At 41.4% G+C, this 22985-nt stretch overlaps 1 protein-coding gene across 1 annotated transcript in view; it reads right to left on the bottom strand.

The window, feature by feature from the left end:
* Window positions 1-22526, bottom strand: part of DCAF12 (DDB1 and CUL4 associated factor 12) — a 40005-nt gene extending 17479 nt beyond the window's left edge. The window contains exons 1-2 of the mRNA XM_060761173.2: window positions 22229-22526; window positions 3372-3626 (exon numbers count right to left, since the gene is read on the bottom strand). Of these exons, the coding sequence (XP_060617156.1) occupies window positions 3372-3626; window positions 22229-22321 (348 nt within the window). The 5' untranslated portion in view covers window positions 22322-22526. The remainder of the gene's footprint in view (window positions 1-3371; window positions 3627-22228) is intronic.
* Between the last annotated feature and the right edge of the window lie 459 nt (window positions 22527-22985).

The following is a 22985-nucleotide window of genomic DNA, read 5'->3' on the forward strand; positions in this document are numbered from 1 at the left end:
CATAAAATAGCACAAATAAAAGTAAAACAATTGGATACACTAAACACTTCTGTAAGTGTGCTTAGGACTATAACCTTGTTATTGTTCATTCGTTCAGTCGTTTTTGACTCTTTATGACCTCATGGACCAGTTCACGCCAGAGCTCCCTGTCGACTGTCACCACCCCCAGCTCCTTCAAGGTCAATCCAGTCCCTTCAAGGATGCCATCCACCCACCTTGCCCTTGGTCGGCCCCTCTTCCTTTTTCCTTCCATTTTCCCCAGCATCATTGTCTTCTCTAAGCTTTCCTGTCTCCTCATGATGTGGCCAAAGTACTTCATCTTGGCCTCTCATCTCCTTCCCTCCAATGACCAGTCGGGCTTTATTTCCTGGAGGATGGACTGGTTGGATCCTCTCACTGTCCAAGGCACTCTCAGAACTTTCCTCAAGCACCACAGTTCAAAGGCATCTATCTTCCTTCGCTCAGCCTTCCTTCTGGTCCAGCTCTCACATCCATAGGTGACTATGGGGAATACCATGGCTTTAACTATGCAGATCTTGGTTGCCAGTGTGATGTCTCTAGGCTCCTCAGCTCCTCCTCACTTTCGGTCAAGCTCCGCACATTGCATGATGTGTTCTGAATACAAGTTGGATAGGTTGGGTGAGAGGATGCAGCCTTGCCGGACGCCTTTCCCAATCTTGAACCAGTCTGTTGTTCCGTGGTCAGTTCTGACTGTTGCTACTTGGTTCTTGTACAGATTCCTCAGGAGAGAGACAAGGTGATTTGGTATGCCCATACCACCAAGAACTTGCCACAATGTATTATGATCCACACAGTCAAAGGCTTTAGAATAGTCCATTTTTTGTCCTGAACTATTTTAACTTAGACCAGCATCTATTATGCCGTACATAGATGTTATAAATTCTTTATCCACAAGTGTCATACTTGAGGACATTAATAACTCCTTTAGCTTAATTCAAAATATTATACACATCTTGTTGCCATGTATTTAATGAAATCTCCAGAATGTATCCGCTCATAAAATTTCTCTTTCATTAGCAAGAGAGAAAAACAAAGCAAAGATACAATTGTTTCAGCCAGATATAAAAACGGATAAGCCATTCAGCCATGCATTTTTGATCATTCTAGTTGCAAAGTTACACCACAGAGTATAATGCCACTTCTCAAATTAGGGAACGAAATTATCAATGTACTTCCCCTCACAAAGCAGTATATGAAGCCAATCCAATAGTTTCTGTTTCCTTCACTTCCCCTAAGCCAAAATCCCCTAATCCAATTTTTTTAGTTACACTTGAGATGGACAAAGCTTAGACTCGATAGTCCGAGGTCACCAGTGAACTTTGAAACTCATAAGGGTTTTGAATCTGCATCTCTGCAGTGCCAGCCCTTCGCTAACTCTGGGTATTAAGTGTGCAGCCTTCCAGGTGTTCTCCAGAGCTAATTATCAACATTATTAGCCCCCCCTCTGCAGTGGCAAAGAATGCCGAGAACTGCAGTTTAAAAACACTTACAGCAGCCATTCTCCAACTTTGGTCCTCTATCTATTTTGGATTTCAACTTCCTGAAGCCCCAGCCAACTTGGTCAACAGTCAGGAATTCTGGGCACTGAAGTCTAAAACATCTAGGAGATCAAAGTTTGGGAACAGCTGATCTAGAGCAACCCACAGTTTTCACTCCTACTCTGGTCGATACATCACAGCCTTTAATGGAGAAATAAGTAATGCAGTTTTCTTTGTGGAGAAAAATGGGTATAAATAAACATACGATAATAATAATAATAATAATAATAATAATAATAATAATAATTGCAGAAGGCCACCTTACTGGGATCTGCACACATGATTCGCCGATACATCACATAGTCCTAGACACTTAGGAAGTGTCCGACATGTGATCCAATTCAACAGCCAGCAGAGTGTCTGCTGTGAACTCATCTTGTTGTGTTTCAAATAATAATAATAATAATAATGAAAAATCGACGAAAGATCCCTAGTGTAGACTCTGTAAGGAAGCAGATGAAACAATAGATCACATCCTCCGCTGCTGCAAGAACATCACACAGACAGACTACAAGCAGAGGCACAACACCATTGCTCACATGATTCATTGGAACTTGTACCACAAATACCATCTGCCTGCGACAAAGAACTGGCGGGATCACAAGCCGGAAAAAGTTACAGAAAGTGAACATGTCAAACTAATCTGGGACTTACAAATTGAGAGTGACCAAGTTTTGGAGCACAATACTCCTGGCCTCACAATCGTGTTAAAAATAAAGTATGGATCGTCGATGTCGCAATCCCAGGTGACAGCAGGATTGAAGAGAAACAACTGGAAAAGCTGACATGATATGAGGATTTAAGGATGGAACGCCAAAGACTCTGGTACATGCCAGTAAAGGTGGTCCCAGTGGTGATCGCACTGGGTACAGTACCTAAAGACCTTGGCCTGCACTTAAACACAATAGGCGCTAACAAAATTACCATCTGCCAGCTGCAAAAGGAAAGCCTAGAGAAGACAATTATGCTGGGGAAAGTGGAAGGTAAAAGGAAGAGGGGCCGACCAAGGGCAAGATGGATGGATGGCATCCTTGAAGTGACTGGACTGACCTTGAAGGAGCTGGGGGTGGTGACAGCCGACAGGGAGCTCTGGCGTGGGCTGGTCCATGAGGCAACGAAGAGTCGGAGACGACTGAACGAATGAACAACAAGCTGCAAAAGGCCACCTTACTGGGATCTGCATGCATTATTCACCGATACATCACACAGTCCTAGACACTTGGGAAGTGTCCGACGTGTGATCCAATACAACAGCCAGCAGAGTGACCTTGTTTGCTGTGTACTCATCGTTTTGTGTTTCAAATAATAATAACAACAACAACAACAACAACAACAATAAAAGGCACTAAAGAAAGAGGGGGAAATGCATTTAATTATCTTCACACAGAGGCAATCAATCAACCAGCAAAGGAAATTTGTATGTGTGGGCAGTAAATTAAAGCAACAGCTCACTCATACAAGAGAAAATATGGATAAAGCAGTTAACATGTGGTCTACTAAGGTCCTAGGTTAATTCTGCCATTCACAAGCTAGCTTGCTGCCTAAGATCTTTTTTCTTCAACGATTTGAACTATTTGCATTGAAAGTCCATTGCTCTTGTTTTGTACTATGGGTTTCTCCCAAAAGTAGCTGCAATCACACCTGCAGTCAAATCCTCCTGAATAAGATGATGACCAGTGCCAAGCAGAAATGCAAGACATTTTAATGCAACCCTCTGCTTTGCCTCTTCCCACCCCAAGTGCTTCCATCCAGCACAGCATCCAAGACCAGTTGTGTGTAAAGTAAACAGAGGAAACGCAAATTGGCACTGACCGTGTTGCATTTTGTCCCACACACCACTTGCCGATGATTCAGCCACTGAGAGGCAAACACTTTATTGAGGGTCCCGAGGTGAAATTCTCTTTCCTTCAGGAGACTGGGCAGCTGCTGGGCAGCATATCCGTGCAACAGCCGGTGGTAGCTGGACTCGTTCTGCAGCCGCACCTCTCTCCCTTTCAGGTAGCACACCAGCGACCGTTTGACGGGCGGGAGCCGCTTCCTTTTGTGGACCGAGTGATCCCAACCATACTGCGGAGAAACAGAAATTGGACTGTGAAGATTTTTTTAAACAAAACATCCAAAAAGTAAAATCTAGCTTTGCCAATTTGTACAAGGCAGATGATTTAACTGTGCCACTACATATAAGAGAGCCTGCGCATCCACAGATCCTGGAAGCAAACCTCAGCAAATACCAAGCACCTACAGTAGGTATTGTACAAGTAGCATGAATAACATTAAATTATCTAATAAATCATGGCAGTCTCCCTAGATTCCTGGCATCTGATTTTACCTGCATTTGAGCCCAGTTTTTATTTTCCAGACACACTGAGCTCCCTTATTGCTACATGTCAAGTCACTTGCAGAAAAGATAATTGTTTTGTTTCTATCACTTGGAAGTTTAAAAGTATATGACCAATTCAGTTGCATCAAATTTAATTAGTGGTGATCTGAAATTACTTGCAAGCATTATTTATTTATTTACCTTTTTACTTAAATACTTATTTACTTAAATGTATTTATCTACTTAAAAACTTATTGTATTTGTATACCGCCTTTCTCAACCCATAGGCAACTCAAGGCGGTTAACAGGGTAAAATTCAATGCTTACAATATCATAAATATAATTAAAAATATAACATATAATAAAAAATTAACCAAACCAATAAAATATAAATTCAGAGTGTCTCCTTGTTAAAAATGTTGTCCGGTCTCATTGTCGTCATTCTATTTTCCTATGTCAGTTATTCTGCATTTGGAAACGCTTGTTCAAAAAGCCACGTCTTGACTTTTTTCCGGAATGTTAAAAGGGAGGTGGCCGATCTAATATCTATAGAGAGGGCGTTCCACAGCTGAGGGGTCACCACCAAGAAGGCCCTGTCTCTCATCTCCGCCAACCGTATTTGTGATGAAGTCAGAAACAAGAGCAGGGCCTCCCCAGATGATCTTAAGGTCCTAGATCAGTGCTTCTCAACCTTCCTAATGCCGTGACCCCTTAATACACTTTCTCATGTTGTGGTGACCCCCAACCATAACATTATTTTTGTTGCTGTATCATAACTGTAATTTTGTTACTGTTATGAACTGTAATGTAAATATCTGATATGCAGGATGTATTTTCATTCACTGGACCAAATTTGGCACAAATACCCAAAACACCCAAATTTGAATACTACTGGGATTGGGTGAGGGATTGATTATGTCATTTGGGAGTTGTAGTTGATTTTATTTATAGTTCACCTACAATCAAAGAGCATTCTGAACTTCACCAATGATACTATTGAACCAAACTTGAACCAGAAAATACTCGAAGGATTTGATGGGCATTGACCTTGAGTTTTGGAGTGGTAGTTCACCTACATCCAAAGAGCACTGGGGACTCAAACAATGATGGATCTGGACCAAACTGGGCAAGAATACTCAATTATGCCCAAATGTGAACACTGGTGACATTTGGGGAGAATAGACATTGACAGTTGGGAGTTGTAGTTGCTGGGTTTTATAGTTCACCTACATCAAAGAGCATTCTGAACCCAACAAACGACAGAATTGGGGCAAACTTCCCACGCAGAACCCCCACGAGCAACAGAAAATACTGTGTTTTCTGATGGTCTTTGGCGACCCTTCTAACACCCCCTCATGACCCCCCTAGGGGCCCCGACTCCCAGGTTGAGAACCACTGTCCTAGATGGTTCATAAAGTTCTACTTGAGAGCAAGTAGAAAGATGGAGAAAGAAAAACACTCTGTCACAATATGATTTTGAATTGTTTCATGGGGAATTGAGGGCTAGATAGAAAACATTCCATCGCAGATGGTCCGCATAGCAACAAGGCATGTTTACAATATGTTGATTTTCTGAGTCACTTGTATATGGCCTAGTTGCCACCAAAACATCTAGACTACATTGTGGACATGTCCCCTTTCATAAGGCAATTTAACTGCAATTCCAACCAGACCAAGCCATCACAGCCAATGGTGTTTCAGTCCCTGCCATTTTAAAAAGCCATTTCAGTCATGGGACTCTTAAACAAGGAATGTCCCATTTCTAATTATGGCTGTGAAAGCTGGACATTGAGAAAAACACAGGTGAAGATAATAACCAACTGATGTGAAGTTTGGTTTTGGAAAAGAATTCCAGGAAGCACCTAAAAGACTGGCTGAGCATCTTTTATCTGGATTCCTGGAATCCAAAATATAGTTATTCCTCCACATTTGTATGTTTGATTTCTGCAGATTTGATTATTCATGGCTTTGATTGCAATGGAATCTCCAGCAGAAGTTGTCTATTCACTGCTGTTTGAAGCTAGCGTGTCTTTAGTAAGTTAGTTTAAAACGGCATCAAATGGTCAGTGTAGAAGAGGCCAAAGTGACCTTCAGGTTATGTGTATAAAGTGCATATGAAACAACTGAAGTCCGTACTTAGACCTAGTTCCATCTCCAAAGCCTCTCTCTAATGTTGTTGTTGTTGTTCATTCGTTCAGTCGTCTCTGCCTCTTCGTGACCTCATGGATCAGTCCACGCCAGAGCTCCCTGTTGGCCGTCACCACCCCCAGCTCCTTCAAGGTCAGTCCAGTCACTTCAAGGATGCCATCCATCCATCTTGCCCTTGGTCGGCCCCTCTTCCTTTTTCCTTCTTCTTTCCCCAGCATCATTGTCTTCTCTAGGCTTTGCTCTCTCCTCATGATGTGGCCAAAGTACTTCAACTTTGTCTCTAGTCTCCTTCCCTCCAGTGAGCAGCTGGGCTTTATTTCCTGGAGGATGGACTGGTTGGATCTTCTCGCAGTCCAAGGCACTCTCAGAACTTTCCTCCAACACCACAGCTCAAAAGCGCCTCTCTTCCTTCGCTCAGCCTTCCCTAAGGTCCAGCTCTCACATCCGTAGGTGACTACAGGGAATACCATGGCTTTGACTAGGCAATGGATCTTGGTTGCCAGTCTGATGTCTCTACTCTTTACTATTTTATTGAGATTGGACATTGCTCTCCTCCCAAGAAGGAAGCGTCTCCTGATTTCCTGGCCACAGTCTGCATCTGCAGTAATCTTTGCACCTAGAAATACAAAGTCTGTCATGGTCTCCACAATTTCTCCCTCTATTTTCCAGTTGTCAATTCTTCTTGTTGCCATAATCTTGGTTTTTTTATGTTTAGCTGCAACCCAGCTTTTGCGCTTTCTTCTTTCACCTTGATTAGAAGGCTCCTCAGCTCCTCCTCACTTTTGGCCATCAGAATGGTCTTTTAATGTATATGCAATTACACATATTGCAAAATCTAGGGGGAAATCCAGAAATCAGAGACACAGCTGGTTCCAAACACTTCAGAAAAGGAGTGTTCAACCTGTGTGATGTACAAATGGGCCTGGGAGCAAATCAGGCCTGGATTCTCCCTAAGAAGCCAAGGTGACTCAACTGAGCCTGCCCTGCTTTGGAGAGATCACAAGGCAACATGACTCACTGGGAAATAAAACAATGCAGGGGAAAGTGGGAATGGACAATAATGCAGGTGGAGAGACTCGGTCAAGGAAGCCACAATCCTTGCTGAGACTGTAGGATTTTAGCAGGATGGGAGAGGACCAGGCATGCAGCTATACCAGGTGTGGGCAAACTCCAACCCTCCAGATATTTTAGATTTCAATTCCTAAAATTGTGGGAGTTGAAGTCCAAAACACCTGGAAGGTCGAAGTTTACCTATGCTTGCTCCGGAGCAAAAGAAAACACACTTTCCCAAGTTGCCAAGGTGAAATAAGGGCAGCATCTACAATGCAGAATGAATGCAGCTTGAGCCCACTTTAACTGTCACATCTGATTGTTAAGGAGTCATGGGAGCTGTAGTTGGTGGCCTTTAGCCTGAGCCATAGCAATTAAAGGGGTGCCAAACTGCATTCAATCTACCACACAGATGCACCTTAAATTGTTATTTATACATTTATTTACATCATGTTTTTAATCCCAATTGAGGGGCAAAGCTGCTCTTTAAAAAAAATCAGTACAGTTAAATATCTATGATATGCAAATATTAAAATAGAATTTTATAAACCAATATATTAAAATCATATTATTGTATTAATGTTATTATGTTTATTTATACCCCGCTTTTTCTCTCCATAGCTTCAAAGCAGTTTAGGTATTTTCTATTGGTCATAGGGGTTCTGTGTGGGAAGTTTGCCCCAATTCTATTGTTTGTGGGCTTCAGAATACTCTTTGATTGTAGGTGAGCTATAAATCCCAGTAACTACAACTCCCAAATGTCAAGGTCTATTTCCCCCAAGCTCCATCTGTGTTCCTAGTTGGGCATATGAGATACTTGTGCCAAGTTTGGTCCAGATTCATCATTGCTTGAGTCCACAGTGCTCTCTGGATGTAGGTGTACTACAACTCCCAAACTCAACATCAATGCCCACCAAACCCTTCTAATATTTTCTGTTGGTCATGGGAGTCCTGTGAGCCATGTTTGGTTCGATTCCATCATTGGTGGAGTTCAGAATGCTCTTTGACTGTATGTTAACTATAAACCCCAGCAACTACAACTCCCAAATGACATATTCAATTTTTTTTAATGATGGTCACTCTTTGGGTCAGTAGGTGTCTTGTGGCCAAATTTGGCGGCAATTTGTCCAGTAGTTTTTGAGTTATGTCAATCCCACAAACAAACATTACATTTTTATGTATGTACTAGTCGTCCCCTGCCATGTGTTGCTGTAGCCCAGTCTGTGTATATGTGTTTTGTGTGTGTATATGTGTGTGCATATATTTCTGTATATGTTTATATATGTATTTGTGTATATATATGTGGTTTTTCTCATGCTTTGTAACTTTTTTTTTACTTTTAAAGTCTCTTCTGCTGTGTTTTCCAGTGTTTTTATGAGTGATAGTCACTCATTGGCCTGATATGTGTCTTGTGTCTAAATTTGGTGTCAATTCGCCCAGTGGTTTTTGGGTTTTTGAGTCTGGTTTCAATATGCTGTTTTATAGTGTTGATTTTGTTATTTTATATTTTGCTATGATGTGTTTTGTTATTGTGTGTTTATTATGTTGTATTATTTTGGGCTTGGCCACATGTTAGCCGCACCGAGTCCCCTTTGGGGAGATGGTAGCAGGTTATAAATAAAGTGTATTATTATTATTATTATTATTATTATTATTATTATTATTATGATGTTAGTCCCATGAACTAACATTACATTTTTATTTATATAGATTATTAGTAATATTACATGTATAATGTTATATTATTGTATTGTCGAAGGCTTTCATGGCTGGAATCACTGGGTTGTTGTAGGTTTTTTCGGGCTATATGGACATATTCTAGAGGCATTTTCTTCTGACGTTTCGCCTGCATCTATGGCAAGCATCCTCAGAGGTAGTGAGGTCTGTTGGAGTTTGGAAAATGGGTTTATATATCTGTGGAAAGTCCAGGGTGGGAGAAAGAACTCTTGTCTGTTGGAGGCTAGTGTGAATGGTGCAATTGGTCAACTTGGAGTTTGGAAAATGGGTTTATATATCTGTGGAAAGTCCAGGGTGGGAGAAAGAACTCTTGTCTGTTGGAGGCTAGTGTGAATGGTGCAATTGGTCAACTTGGAGTTTGGAAAATGGGTTTATATATCTGTGGAAAGTCCAGGGTGGGAGAAAGAACTCTTGTCTGTTGGAGGCTAGTGTGAATGGTGCAATTGGTCAACTTGGAGTTTGGAAAATGGGTTTATATATCTGTGGAAAGTCCAGGGTGGGAGAAAGAACTCTTGTCTGTTGGAGGCTAGTGTGAATGGTGCAATTGGTCAACTTGGAGTTTGGAAAATGGGTTTATATATCTGTGGAAAGTCCAGGGTGGGAGAAAGAACTCTTGTCTGTTGGAGGCTAGTGTGAATGGTGCAATTGGTCAACTTGGAGTTTGGAAAATGGGTTTATATATCTGTGGAATGACTGGGGTGGGGCAAAACAACAGAGAAGAAACAATCTGGGACATCTAATCACCTCTCAACAAAAGATTGCTCCAGGCACTGCCAAGGTAATCACATGCTAATGAAGGTGGTCAGTTGAAACATTCACACCTAGCTCCAGTAGAGAAGAGCTCTTTGCCCCGCCCCAGTCATTCCACAGATATATAAACCCCTTTTCCTAGTTCCAACAGACCTCACTACCTCTGAGGACGCTTGCCATAGATGCAGGCGAAACGTCAGGAGAAAATGCCTCTAGACCACTGGTTCTCAACCTTTCTAATGCTGTGACCCCTTAATACAGTTCCTCATGTTGTGGTGACCCCTAACCATAATATTATTTTTGTTGCTACTTCACAACTATATTTTTGCTACTGTTATGAATCGTAATATAAATATCTGATATGCAGATTGTATTTTCATTCACTGGACCAAATTTGGCACAAATACGTGAATACTGGTGGGGTTGACAGGGGATTGATGTTGTCATTTGGGAGTTGTAGTTGGTGGGATTTATAGTTTACCTACAATCAAAGAGCATTCTGAAGTCCAACAATGTAATTGAACCAATCTTGCCACAGAGAACTCCCTTGACCAACAGAAAATACTGGAAGGGTTTGGTGGGCATTGACCTTGAGGTTTGGAGTTGTAATTCGCCTACATCCAGAGAGCACTGTGGACTCAAACAATGATGGATCTGGACCAAACTTGCCATGAATACTCAACATGCCCAATGAAAATGAACACCGGTAGAGTTTGGAGGAAATAGACCTTGGCATTTGAGAGTTTTAGTTGCTGGGATTTATAGTTCACCTACAATAAAAGATCATTTTGATCCCCACCAATGATAGAATTGGGCCAAACTTCCTATATGGAACCCCTATGACCAACAGAAAATACTATGTTTTTGGATGGTCTTTGGCGACCCCTCTGAAACCCCCTCGTGACCCCCCTAGGGGTCCCGACCCCCAGGTTGAGAAGCACTGCTCTAGACCATGGCCATATAGCCCGAAAAAACCCACAAGAACCTTGTTATATTATTAGTAAAAGGTAAAGGTAGTCCCCTGACATTAAGTCCAGTCATGTCTGACTCTGGGGTGTGGTGCTCATCTCCATTTCTAAGCCGAAGAGCCAGCGTTGTCCTCAGACACCTCCAAGGTCATGTGGCCGGCATGACCGCATGGAGCGTCGTTACCTTCCCGCCGGGGCAGTACCTATTGATCTACTCACATTTGCATGTTTTCGAACTGCTAGGTTGGCAGAAGCTAGGGCTGACAGCGGAAGCTCACACCGCTCCCCGGAATCGAACCTGCGACCTTTCGATCAACAAGCTCAGCAGCTCAGTTCTTTAACCCACTGAGTCACCGGGGGCTCCCTATATTATACTAATATTATTATAATATTATAATATATTATACTAATATTATTATAATATTATAATATATTATACTAATATATATTCTAATATATTATACTAATATTATACTAATATTATTATTAGTAGTATTATATTGTATTACATTATAATACTATAAATATTATATGCATATACAATATATTTATGATAGAACCAATTAGGAAATGATATTAATCACCCAGGAACGAAAAACATAGTGTGACATATAGTAGTCAAATATACTACTACTATAGGGCTGCATCACTGTGGAAGGAATGCAGTTAGCCCAGGTGGGAATGGGCCAACTTGGGCCCTCCCTCCAGGTGTTTTGGACTCCAACTCCCACCATTCCTAACAGCCTACCGGCTGTTAGGAATGGTGGGAGTTGGAGTCCAAAACATCTGGAGGGAGGGTCCAAGTTGGCCCATGCCTGCAAGGCTCTGCAAAGCTGCACCTTCCAGGATATATTAGGGCGGTTGGAGCCCCCCTTAACCAAGGCTAAGGTAGGGAGGGGGCATAATGGGGACCCACCTGTGCCCTCCCCTTGACCCCAGAGCCTCCCCTTCGCCGCTTCCCCCGCCTCCTTCCGCCGCGGAGCATCGAGGAGGAGAAGCCGGAGGAAGGAGCCGCCTCCCCTGCTTCCACCCAGGAGGAGGAGTCGGTTGCAAAGCAGGCTCCGAACATTGGGAGCCGCCAACGAAACCCAAACAGAACCGCCAGGAGCGAGGAGGAGGAGGAGGAGGAGGAGGAGGAGGAGGAGGAGGAGGAGGAGGAAGAGGGACCCCCCCCTGCCTCCCCCCCTCTCTCTTTCCCACCAAAACATCACCACCAAATGGGACCCCCCCACCCCACCTCCCTCTCTCTCTCTCTCTCCCACCAAAAGGGACCCCCCCACCCCACCTCCCTCTCTCTCTCTCTCTCTCTTTCCCACCAAAACATCACCACCACATGCCAATCCTCATCCTGATTAAAGGGGTTGGACATGGGCAACACCACAAGGGTGGTTCTGTCGGTTTGGTCTTAAGTTGAATTGGTTTGCAAGTCGGGACAGGGACAGGTTGAAAGTGTGACTCCAGACTCACACACACATGGCTAGACTTAGATTTTAAAAATATTCTTGTTTCGATTGACAAACAAATTATATTTGTTTATATTATATCTATTTCTTTGTATTATATGTGTTATATATGGGTGTGTATGTATGGCTGGAGTTACACTTTACAAATGTCCCTGTTCTGACCAATTAGGAAATGATATTAATCACCCAGGAACGAAAAACATAGTGTGACATATACATATATGCTTGTATTATATATGTTTGTTTATATTATATTATAATATAATATATTATTATATTATTTGTGTGTGTGTGTGTATTTCTTTATATTATATATATATATTTCTTTATATTTGTTATATATAGGTGTGTATGTATGGCTGGAGTTACACGATAATGTCCCTGCTCTGACTTATAAACAAATAATATTTGCTTGTATTATATATGTTTGTTTATATTATATTATTTGTGTGGGTGTGTGTGTGTATTTCTTTATATTATATATATATTTATTTATATTATATTTGTTATATATAGGTGTGTATGTATGGCTGGAGTTACACTTTACAAATGTCCCTGTTCTGACTTATAAACAAATAATATTTGCTTGTATTATATATATTTGTTTATATTATATTATTTGTGTGTGTGTATTTCTTTATATTATATATATGTTTCTTTATATTATATTCTATTTGTAATATATGTATGTATGTATGGCTGGAGTTACACTTTACAAATGCCCCTGTTCTGACTTATAAACAAATAATATTTGCTTGTATTATATATATTTGTTTATATTATATTATTTGTGTGTGTGTGTATTTCTTTATATTATATATATGTTTCTTTATATTATATTATATTTGTAATATATGTATGTATGTATGGCTGGAGTTACACTTTACAAATGTCCCTGTTCTGACATAAACAAATAATATTTGTTTGTATTATATATGTTTCTTTATATTATATTTGTGTGTGTGTGTGGGTGGGTGTGTATGTGTGTGTATAAAGTTACACTTTTAAAATGTCCCTGTTCCAACTTGCAAACAAATTATATTTGTTTATATGATATATTTGTTTATATTTTATTATATTTTTTGTGTGTTTGCGCCTTCCCAGAATAATGTTCCCATAGCACTTTGTCCTCCAAAGCACTTTACATTTTAGGTCTGCTTGTATGTTTTCCACAAACGCTACTTTCACCTTTTCGCCCATGCCCTGGCATTATTTCCAATTTTAACTTTACATTGGGCCTACCCACAGTTTTAATTGTGTGTTGTCTTATTGTTAATTGTTGCATTTTTATTGTCTATGTTTTTATTTTAATTGCTTGTATTGTTGTTTATTGTGTTGTCTTATTGTTAATTGTTGCATTTTTATTGTCTATGTTTTTATTTTAATTGCTTGTATTGTTGTTTATTGTGTTGTCTTATTGTTAATTGTTGCATTTTTATTGTCTGTTTTTATTTTAATTGCTTGTATTGTTGTTTATTGTGTTGTCTTATTGTTAATTGTTGCATTTTTATTGTCTATGTTTTTATTTTAATTGCTTGTATTGTTGTTTATTGTGTTGTCTTATTGTTAATTGTTGCATTTTTATTGTCTATGCTTTTATTTTAATTGCTTGTATTGTTGTTTATTGCTTGTATTGTTGTATTTGGGCTCAGCCTCATGTAAGCCGCACCGAGTCCCTTGGGGAGATGGTAGCGGGGTACAAATAAAGTGTTGTTGTTGTTGTTATTATTATATTATTACTATTATTATTATTATTATATATGTCTCTGTTCCAACAAACAAATTCAACTTACACACATATGTGTGTGTCTATATGTGTATGTGTGTGTGTGTGTGTATGTGTGTGTGTGTGTGTATATATATATATATATATATATATATATATATATGGAGTTTTTAAATGTTCCTGTTCTGACTTGCAAACGAATTATATTTGTTTATATGATATATTTGTTTATATTATATTTGTCTGTGTGTGTGTATCTGTCTCAAGTTACACTTTTAAAATGTCTCTGTTCCGACTTGCAAACAAATTCAACTTATACACACATGCGTGTGTGTGTCTGTGTGTCTATATATAGAGAGAGTTACAGTTTTAAAATGTCCCTGTTCCGACTTGCAAACAAATTATATGTGTTTATATATTTGTTTATATGATATTATATTATATTTGTGTGTGTGTGTCTGTATATCTTGAGTAACCCTTTTAAAATGTCTCTGTTCCGACTTGCAAACAAATTCAACTTACACAGATCTCTCTCTGTGTGTATATATATATATCTATACACACACATACATGGAGTTACACTTTTAAAATGTCCCTGTTCGGCTTGCAAACAAATTATATTAAATCACTACCTCTGAGGATGCTTGCCATAGATGCAGGCGAAACATCAGGAGAGAATGCCTCTAGAACATGGCCATATAGCCCGAAAAAACCTACAACAACCCAGTGATTCCGGCCATGAAAGCCTTCGACAATAAATTATATTTGTTTATATGATATATTTGTTTATATTATATTTGTGTGTGAGTGTATCTGAAATTACACTTTTAAAATATCCCAGTTACAACTTACAAATTCAACTTAAGAACAAACTTACAGAACCTCTCGTTTGTAACTATATATATATATAAAACGCACTATCGAAAGCTAACCATATATATATTACACTGCCATTATTATTATTATTATTATTATTTGCTATTATTTACTATATTTGCATACCGCCTTTCTCAGCCTATCGGCGACTCAAGGCGGTTTGCATCAAATCAGTTCACATAAGAGCATAATACAAAATTAAAACATAAAAACAATATAAAACCACAACAGAAGCAATAAAAACCAACAATCCAGTTCAAAGCAGATAATTGAGATTTATATGACGTGTAGATGGGAGCTGAGGCTCTTATTTGGAGAGAGAAAGTACGGTACAAAGTAGATGTTGGTAATAATAATAGTAATAGTCATCAATATTATTGTTATTATTATAAGACAATCATTTCCACCTTTTGCCACCCCTTTCTCCTTCTTGGGGGAAGAAAACCATTTAGCCATCGCTTTTTCCCCTCAAAAAGCAAAAATTGAGGTGCTTTTCCTTTAGAGGAACTCTCCTCTATTATTATTATTATTATTATTATTATTATTGTTATTGTTATTATTATTGTAAACATAAAGAGATGAGTTTACAGGAGACAAGACCACTCTGCTGGCTGTTGTATCGGATCACACGTTGGACACTTCCCAAGTGTCTAGGACTGTGTGATGTATCGGCAAATGATGCATGCAGATCCCAGTAAGGTGGCCTTCTGCAGCTGGCAGATAGTAATTTTGTCAGCGCCAATTGTGTTAAAGTGCAGGCCAAGGTCTTGAGGCACTGCACCCAGTGTGCCAATCACCACTGGGACCATCTTCACTGGTTTGTGCCAGAGATGATGATGATTATTATTATTATTAGAAACACAAAGAGATGAGTCCACAGCAGACAAGATCACTCTGCCGGCTGTTGTATCGGATCACACGTTGGACACTTCCCAAGTGTCTGGGACTGTGTGATGTATCGGCAAATGATGCATGCAGATCCCAGTAAGGTAGCCTTCTGCAGCTGGCAGATGGTAATTTTGTCAGCGCCAATTGTGTTTAAGTGCAGGCAAAGGTCTTTAGGCACTGCATCCAGTGTGCCGATCACCACTGGAACCACCTATAGTGGCTTGTTGTTATTATTATGATTATTATGATTAAGACAAAGGACATCATCATCATTATAAGACAAGGGCCATTTTCACCCTTCTCTGACCTTTCTCTTTACGCTCAGCCATTTAACCCCCTTTCTTTCTCAAAAATTGGGGTGCTTTTCCTTTGGAAGAGCTCCTCCTTTCCTCTATTATTATGCTGTAAGAAATATTACAAGGGATATTATGATTATTATAAGACAAGGGCCCTTTTGCTGACCCTTCCCCTCAGAAAGCCATTTAGCCCCATCTTTTTCCCCCCCAAAAAACAGAAATCTGGCTGTTTCTCCTTCGTAGGAGTTCCTTTTTTACTCTACATCAGTGGTTCTCAACCTTCCCAATGCCGCGACTCCTTAGTATAGGTCCTCAAGTTGTGGTGACCCCCAACCATAATATTATTTTCGTTGCTACTTCACAACTGTAATTTTGCTACTGTTATGAATGGTAATCTAAATATCTGATATTCAGGATGTATTTTCAGTCACTGAACCAAATTTGGCACAAATAACCAATACTCCCAAATCTGAATACTGGTGAGGTTGGGGTGTTTGATTTTGTCATTTGGTAATGCTGGAGTTGCTGGGATTTATAGTTCACCTAAAATCAAAGAGCCTTCTGAACTTCATCAATGATGGAACTGAATCAAACTGGGCACACAGAATTCCCATGGCCAAGAGAAAATACTGGGAAGGTCTGGTGGACATTGACCTGGAGTTTTTTGGAGTTCTAGTTCACCTACATCCAGAGAACACTGTGGACTCAAGCAATGATGGATCTGGATCAAACTTGGCACAAATACTCAATATGCCCAAATGTGAACACTGGTAGAGTTTGGAGAAAATAGGCCTTACCATTTGGGAGTTGTAATTATTGGGATTTATAGTTCACCCACAATAAAATAGCATTCTGAACCCCACCGATGATAGAATTGGAACAAACTTTCCACACAGAACCCTCATGACCAACAGAAAATACTATGTTTTCTAATGGTCTTTGGCGACCCCTCTGACACCCCTCGCGACCCCCATGGGGGTCCCGACCCCCAGGTTGAGAAACACTGCTCTACATTGTTCCCTCACTTATCGCGGGTGTTACGTTTCAGGACTACCCGCAAAAAATGAAAATCTGCAAAGTAGGGACACTAAATATGTATATCAAGTTCCAAGGGTAAGACAGAAGCGAGGAGAGATTTAAAGGCAACCGCAAATTAGCAAGGAAACACTTATTACTATTAAGACCAAGGCTATTATTATGAATAAGGCAAGGGCCATTATTATTGTTCAAGACTTTCATGGCTGGAATCAATGGGTTGCTGTGAGTTTTCCAGGCTGTATGGCAATATTCCGGAAGCATCTCTCCTGGCGTTTAGCCCACATCTATGGCAGGCATCCTCAAGAGGTTGTCAGGTCTGTTGGAAACTAAGCAAGTGGGGTTTCTATACCTGTGGAATAATGTCCAGGGTGGGAGAAAGAACTCTTGTCTGTTGGAGGCAGGTGTGAATGTTGCCATTGGCCACTTTGATTAGCATTGAATGGCCTTGCAGCTTCAAAGTATGGCTGCTTCCTGCCTAGGTGAATCCTTTGTTGGGTAGTGTTAGTTGGGCCGGATTATATTATATTACATATTATATTATTATTAAGACAAGGGATATTATTATTATCATTATGTATGACAAGACAAGGCCCATTTCCCCTCAGAAGGTCCTTCAGTCTCCTATTTCGCTATATTATTATTATGCTAAGGGATACTATTTATTTATTTATTTATTGTGTCAGCAGTACAGTTGTAATGTATTTAAAAACACAAAGTTAAAAACTTGGCAATATACTAAATGTCCTTTCATCAGTAACTGGCCATTTGGAATGCCTCTGGTGTTACGGTAAGTTTCTCAAGTGGCTTCATGGGGGAAAAATGAAGAAAACAAGGTCCTCCATTGTGCAAGTGGCAGGGCTCAGAACTCATTGTAGTAATAATAATGATATTTATTTGTACCCTGCCACTATCGCTCCAAAGGAACTCAGAGAGGCTCACAGAAGCATTCCACATGCCGACAATACATAAGTATAGCTGTAATGACATAAGTATAATCATCAGCCCATACAAATCTCATTAATAAAATTATAAAAATTTGAAAATTATAAAATTCCTAAAACGTAGTGGGACCTGCCAGCTTGCTATTTGTCATAACATCAATCAAAGTGCAGGCCTATCAATGATTAGGTGATCTGTGGTTTGCTCTTCTCCACACTCCTCATTTCTTAAGGTTAGATCTGCATCTCATGGTGTCAACCTTAAAAACTCTGGCATAGACACTGAGAACTGGGAAGCCCTGGCCTGTGAGCGCTCCAGCTGGAGGTCAGCTGTGACCATCAGTGCTGCAGAATTTGAAGAGGCACGAATGGGGGGCGAAAGAGAGAAATATGCCAAGAGAAAGGCACGTCAAGCCAACCTCGACCGGGACTGCCTTCCACCTGGAAACCAATGCCGTCACTGCGGGAGAAAATGCAGGTCAAAAATAGGGCTCCACAGTCACCTATGGACCCACCCTGGAATATTATCCTACTTGGACAACGAGGGATCCAGTCGTGTCTGACTCTGGGGGTTGGTGCTCATCTCGATTTCTAAGCTGAAGAGCCACCGTTGTCCTAGACACCTCCAAGGTCATTTGGCAGGCATGACTGCATGGAGTAGCGTTACCTTCCCAATGGAGTAGTACCTATTGATCTACTCACATTTGTATGTTTTCGAATTGCTAGTTTGGCAGAATTTGGGGCTAGCAATGGGAGCTCACACCGTACCGTGGATTCAAACCACCGACCTTCAAGTCAGCAAGTTCCACAGCTCAGTAATTTTAACCCACTGCACCACTGCGACCCCATTATATTTCATATTATTATTATGTAATATTCCTTGTCTTCATTATAATATAACAGAAATATAATGTATAATATAATAATATTTATATTATGTTGTTGTTGTTCATTCATTCAGTCATTTCCGACTGTTCGTGACTTCTGGACCAGCCCACGCCAGAGCTCCCTGTCGGTTGTCACCACCCCCAGCTCCTTCAAGGTCAATCATTTGCAGATGCAGTGTAACAGGCTAATTTAGATCTACGGAATGATTGGACGATGTGACTGGAAAATGATTTTAGTAATGAGATGCTGAGGACTTGTGTTTTTGATGTTTTTATATGGTTTATATGTTAATGTTTTAACTATATTTTATGTTGTTGAGGGCATTGAATTATGCAGATTGTAAACCGCATTGAGTTGCCTCCAGGCTGAGAAAGGCGATTTGTGTGTGTGTGTGTGTGTATATATATATATATATGATAAATAAATAAATGTTATTATTAAGTCAAGGGATACTATTATTATTACTATTATTATTATGCCAAAAGATAATAATATGGTTGATTATATATATTATAACTGAGATCAGATATTTTGTTATTTTTATTAAAAGACAAGGCCTACATAATCATATCCCTACTCTGGGGAAGTAGGCCTTGTCTTATAATAAAATTACCATATAATGTATAATAGAAATATAATAATAATATCCCTTGTCTTAATAATTATATAATATGTTGTTGTTGATTCGTTCAGTTGTCTCCGACTCTTCGTGACCTCATGGACCAGCCCACACCAAAGCTCCCTGTCGGCCGTCACCACCCCTAGCTCCTTCAAGGTCAGTCCAGTCACTTCAAGGATGCCATCCATCCATCTTGCCCTTGGTCAGCCCCTCTTCCTTTTACCTTCCACTTTCCCCAGTATAATTGTCTTCTCTAAGCTTTGCTGTCTCCTCATGATATGGCCAAAGTATTCCAACTTTGTCTCTAGTCTCCTTCCCTCCAATGAACAGTCGGGCTTTATTTCCTGGAGGATGGACTGGTTGGATCTTCTCGCAGTCCAAGGCACTCTCAGAACTTTCCTCCAACACTACAGTTCAAAAGCATCCATCTTCCTTTGCTCAGCCTTCCCTATGGTCCAGACCTTATTATACAATACAATATAATATAATATACAATATTTATTTATTTCTCGTGTCAGGGCAGCCAGTCAATTATATTACATTGACTGGACTGACCTTGAGGGAGCTGGGGGTGGTAACGGCCGACAGGGAGCTCTGGCGTGGGCTGGTCCATGAGGTCACGAAGAGTCGAAGACGACTGAACGAATGAACAACAACAACAGAACAAAGCAAACAAACAGAGAAAATACAAAATGTGTGAGTTTGGTAGTTGATTAAATGTCCTTTGACCAGTATCTGGCCACTCGGAGTGCCTCTGGGGTTGCTGCAAGGAGGTCCTCCATGGTGCATGTGGCAGGGCTCAGGGTGCATTGCAGCAGGTGGTCAGTGGTTTGCTCTACTGCACTATTATTATATTGTATATTATATAATTATTAAGATAAGGGATATTATTATATTCCCCTTATATTATACATTATATGATAATTAAGACAAAGGGTATTATTGTTATATTGTACATTATATTATTATAAATGCAAAGATACAGAATGGGGGATGACGAGGCCTGGCTTGAGAGCAGTACGTGTGGAAAAGATCTTGGAGTCCTCGTGGGCAACAAGTTAAACATGAGCCAACAATGTGATGTGGCGGCAAAAAAAGCCAATGGGATTTTGGCCTGCATCAATAGGAGCATAGTGTCTAGGTCCAGGGAAGTCATGCTACCTCTCTATTCTGCTTTGGTTAGACCACACCTGGAATATTGTGTCCAATTCTGGGCACCACAATTCAAGAGAGATATTGACAAGCTGGAATGTGTCCAGAGGAGAGCGACTAAAATGATAAAAGGTCTGGAGGACAAACCCTATGAGGAGCGGCTTAAGGAGCTGGGCATGTTTATCCTGAAGAAGAGAAGGCTGAGAGGAGATATGATAGCCATGTATAAATATGTGAGAGGAAGCCACAGGGAGGAGGGAGCAAGCTTGTTTTCTGCTTCCTTGGAGACTAGGACGCAATGGAGCAATGGCTTCAAACTACAAGAGAGGAGATTCCATCTGAACACGAGGAAGAACTTCCTGACTGTGAGAGCCGTTCAGCAGTGGAACTCTCTACCCTGGAGTGAGGCGGAGGCTCCTTCTTTGGAAGCTTCTAAACAGAGGCTGGATGGCCATCTGTCAGGGGTGATTTGAATGCAACATTCCTGCTTCTTGGCAGAATGGGGTTGGACTGGATTATGGCCCATGAGGTCTCTTCCAACTCTTTGATTCAATGATTCTATGACATCTAATCACCTCTCAACAAAAGTTTGCTCCAGCGCAGTCCATTGTATGCTAATCAAGGTGGTCAGTTGAAACATTCACACCTAGCTCCAGCAGACAATTGTTATTATTATTATTATTATAACTTTATTTGTACCCCGCTAGCATCTCCCGAAGGATTCGATGCGGCTTACAACAGGCCGAAGCCCACACAATACAACAATACAATACCTAGCAAATAAAAAACAGTTAAGCAGAGAAACAGAATACAATAGCAATACAACAAGACATTATTAAAAACTGAGCCGGCCGGCGTAGGGGTACAGGATAAAAAATGCTGATGTGTCGGAGGGATATGGGGTTATAGTGTAAGTGCAGTGTGCAGTGTGAGGTGGTCTTGGTTCTGACTAAAGTGCTTCTGGGATTTGGAACTGGGGTTTCTAGTCAGAGAAGGCACATAGGGTTCCTAGTCTGAGAAGGCACATTTGAACAGCCAGGTTTTAAATTCTTTCTAAAGACTGCCAGTGTAGGGGCTTGTCTGAGGTCTTTCGGGAGGGCGTTCCAGAGGTGGGGGGCCACCACGGAGAAGGCCCTGTCCCGTGTCCCCACCAAACGCGCTTGTGACGCGGGCAGGATCACGAGCAGGGCCTCTCCAGATGACCGGAGTGAGCGTGTGGGTTCGTAGACAGCGATGCGGTCGCGCAGGTAGGGTGGTCCCAAACCGTTCTGGGCTTTGTAGGTAAGCACCTGCACCTTAAATTGGGCTCGGAAAATAAACGGCAGCCAGTGGAGCTCCTTAAACAGGAGGGTTGACCTCTCTCTGTAATGGGCCCCAGTTAACATTCTGGCTGCTGCCTGCTGGACCAATTGGAGTTTCCGAGCCGTTTTCAAGGGCAGCCCCACGTAGAGCGCATTGCAGTAATCCAGTCTAAAGTCCTTTGTCCCACCCTGGTCATTCCACAGATATATAAAGCCATTTTTCCTACTTCCAACAGATCTCACTACCTCTGAGGATGCTTGCCATAGATGCAGGCGAAATGTCAGGAGAGAATGCCTCTAGACCATGGCCATACAGCCCAAAAAACCCTACAACAACCCATATTATACATTATATGATAATTAAGACCAAGGGAATTATTGTTATATTGTGCATTGTAGTATATTATTGTATGTTATTGTTAAGTCAAAGGATACTACTATTATTATATGATGATGATGAAGCCATATGGGATAACACAACAGGGTTGTGTTTGTGCCGCGGCCTACCTACCTGCCTCCCGGCCTGGTCGTGGTCGTGGTGTCGGCCTCCCTCAGCGGCGGTGGCGGTGGCCCGGCGCTTCCTGCTAGCTGTCTTGCGGGCCATGGCGGCGGAGGGGGCGCCGCATAGGGGGAGGGCGGCAGCCGGGAAGGGCCCTCGCCGCCCCGCCACTCCCTCCGAGCATGGGCCTGCCTGCCTGCCTGCCTTCCCTTCTTTCCTCCCTGCCCGCCTTTCGGCCTTCCGTCCTTCTTCTTCTCGCCGACTGTCTTCCTCACAACAGGCCCCACTCACGACATTTTGCGACCGTCAGGCCGCTTCTACGGCGCCAGCGCTTTACGGCATCCCCTCCCTCCCTCCCTCGCGCACGCGACGCAGGCCCAGCGCAGTAGTGGGCGTTGCTAGGCGACCCGAAGAGGACAACCCGGAAGTCAGCCTCCTTGTCCAAAGCGCGTGATCCACGCCCCCTGCAGGGCCTGTGGGGAACCGCAGCCTCCACTCTTGGAGGGAACAACTCTCAGGCCATGTTCTAGAAGCATTCTCTCCTGACGTTTCATCCACATCTATGGCAGGCATCCTCAGAGGTTGTGAGGTCTTTTGGAAATTAGGAAAATGGGGTTTATATATCTGTGGAAAGTCCAGGGTGGGAGAAAGAACTCTTGTCTATTTGAGGTAGGTGTGAATGTAGCAATTAGCCATTTTGATTAGCATTTGATGGCCTAGCAGTTTTCAAGGTCTGGCTTCGTACTGCCTGGGAGACTCCTTTGTTGAG

This window comes from Anolis sagrei, chromosome 2, assembly GCF_037176765.1.
Source record: "Anolis sagrei isolate rAnoSag1 chromosome 2, rAnoSag1.mat, whole genome shotgun sequence".
Lineage (NCBI taxonomy): Eukaryota > Metazoa > Chordata > Lepidosauria > Squamata > Dactyloidae > Anolis > Anolis sagrei.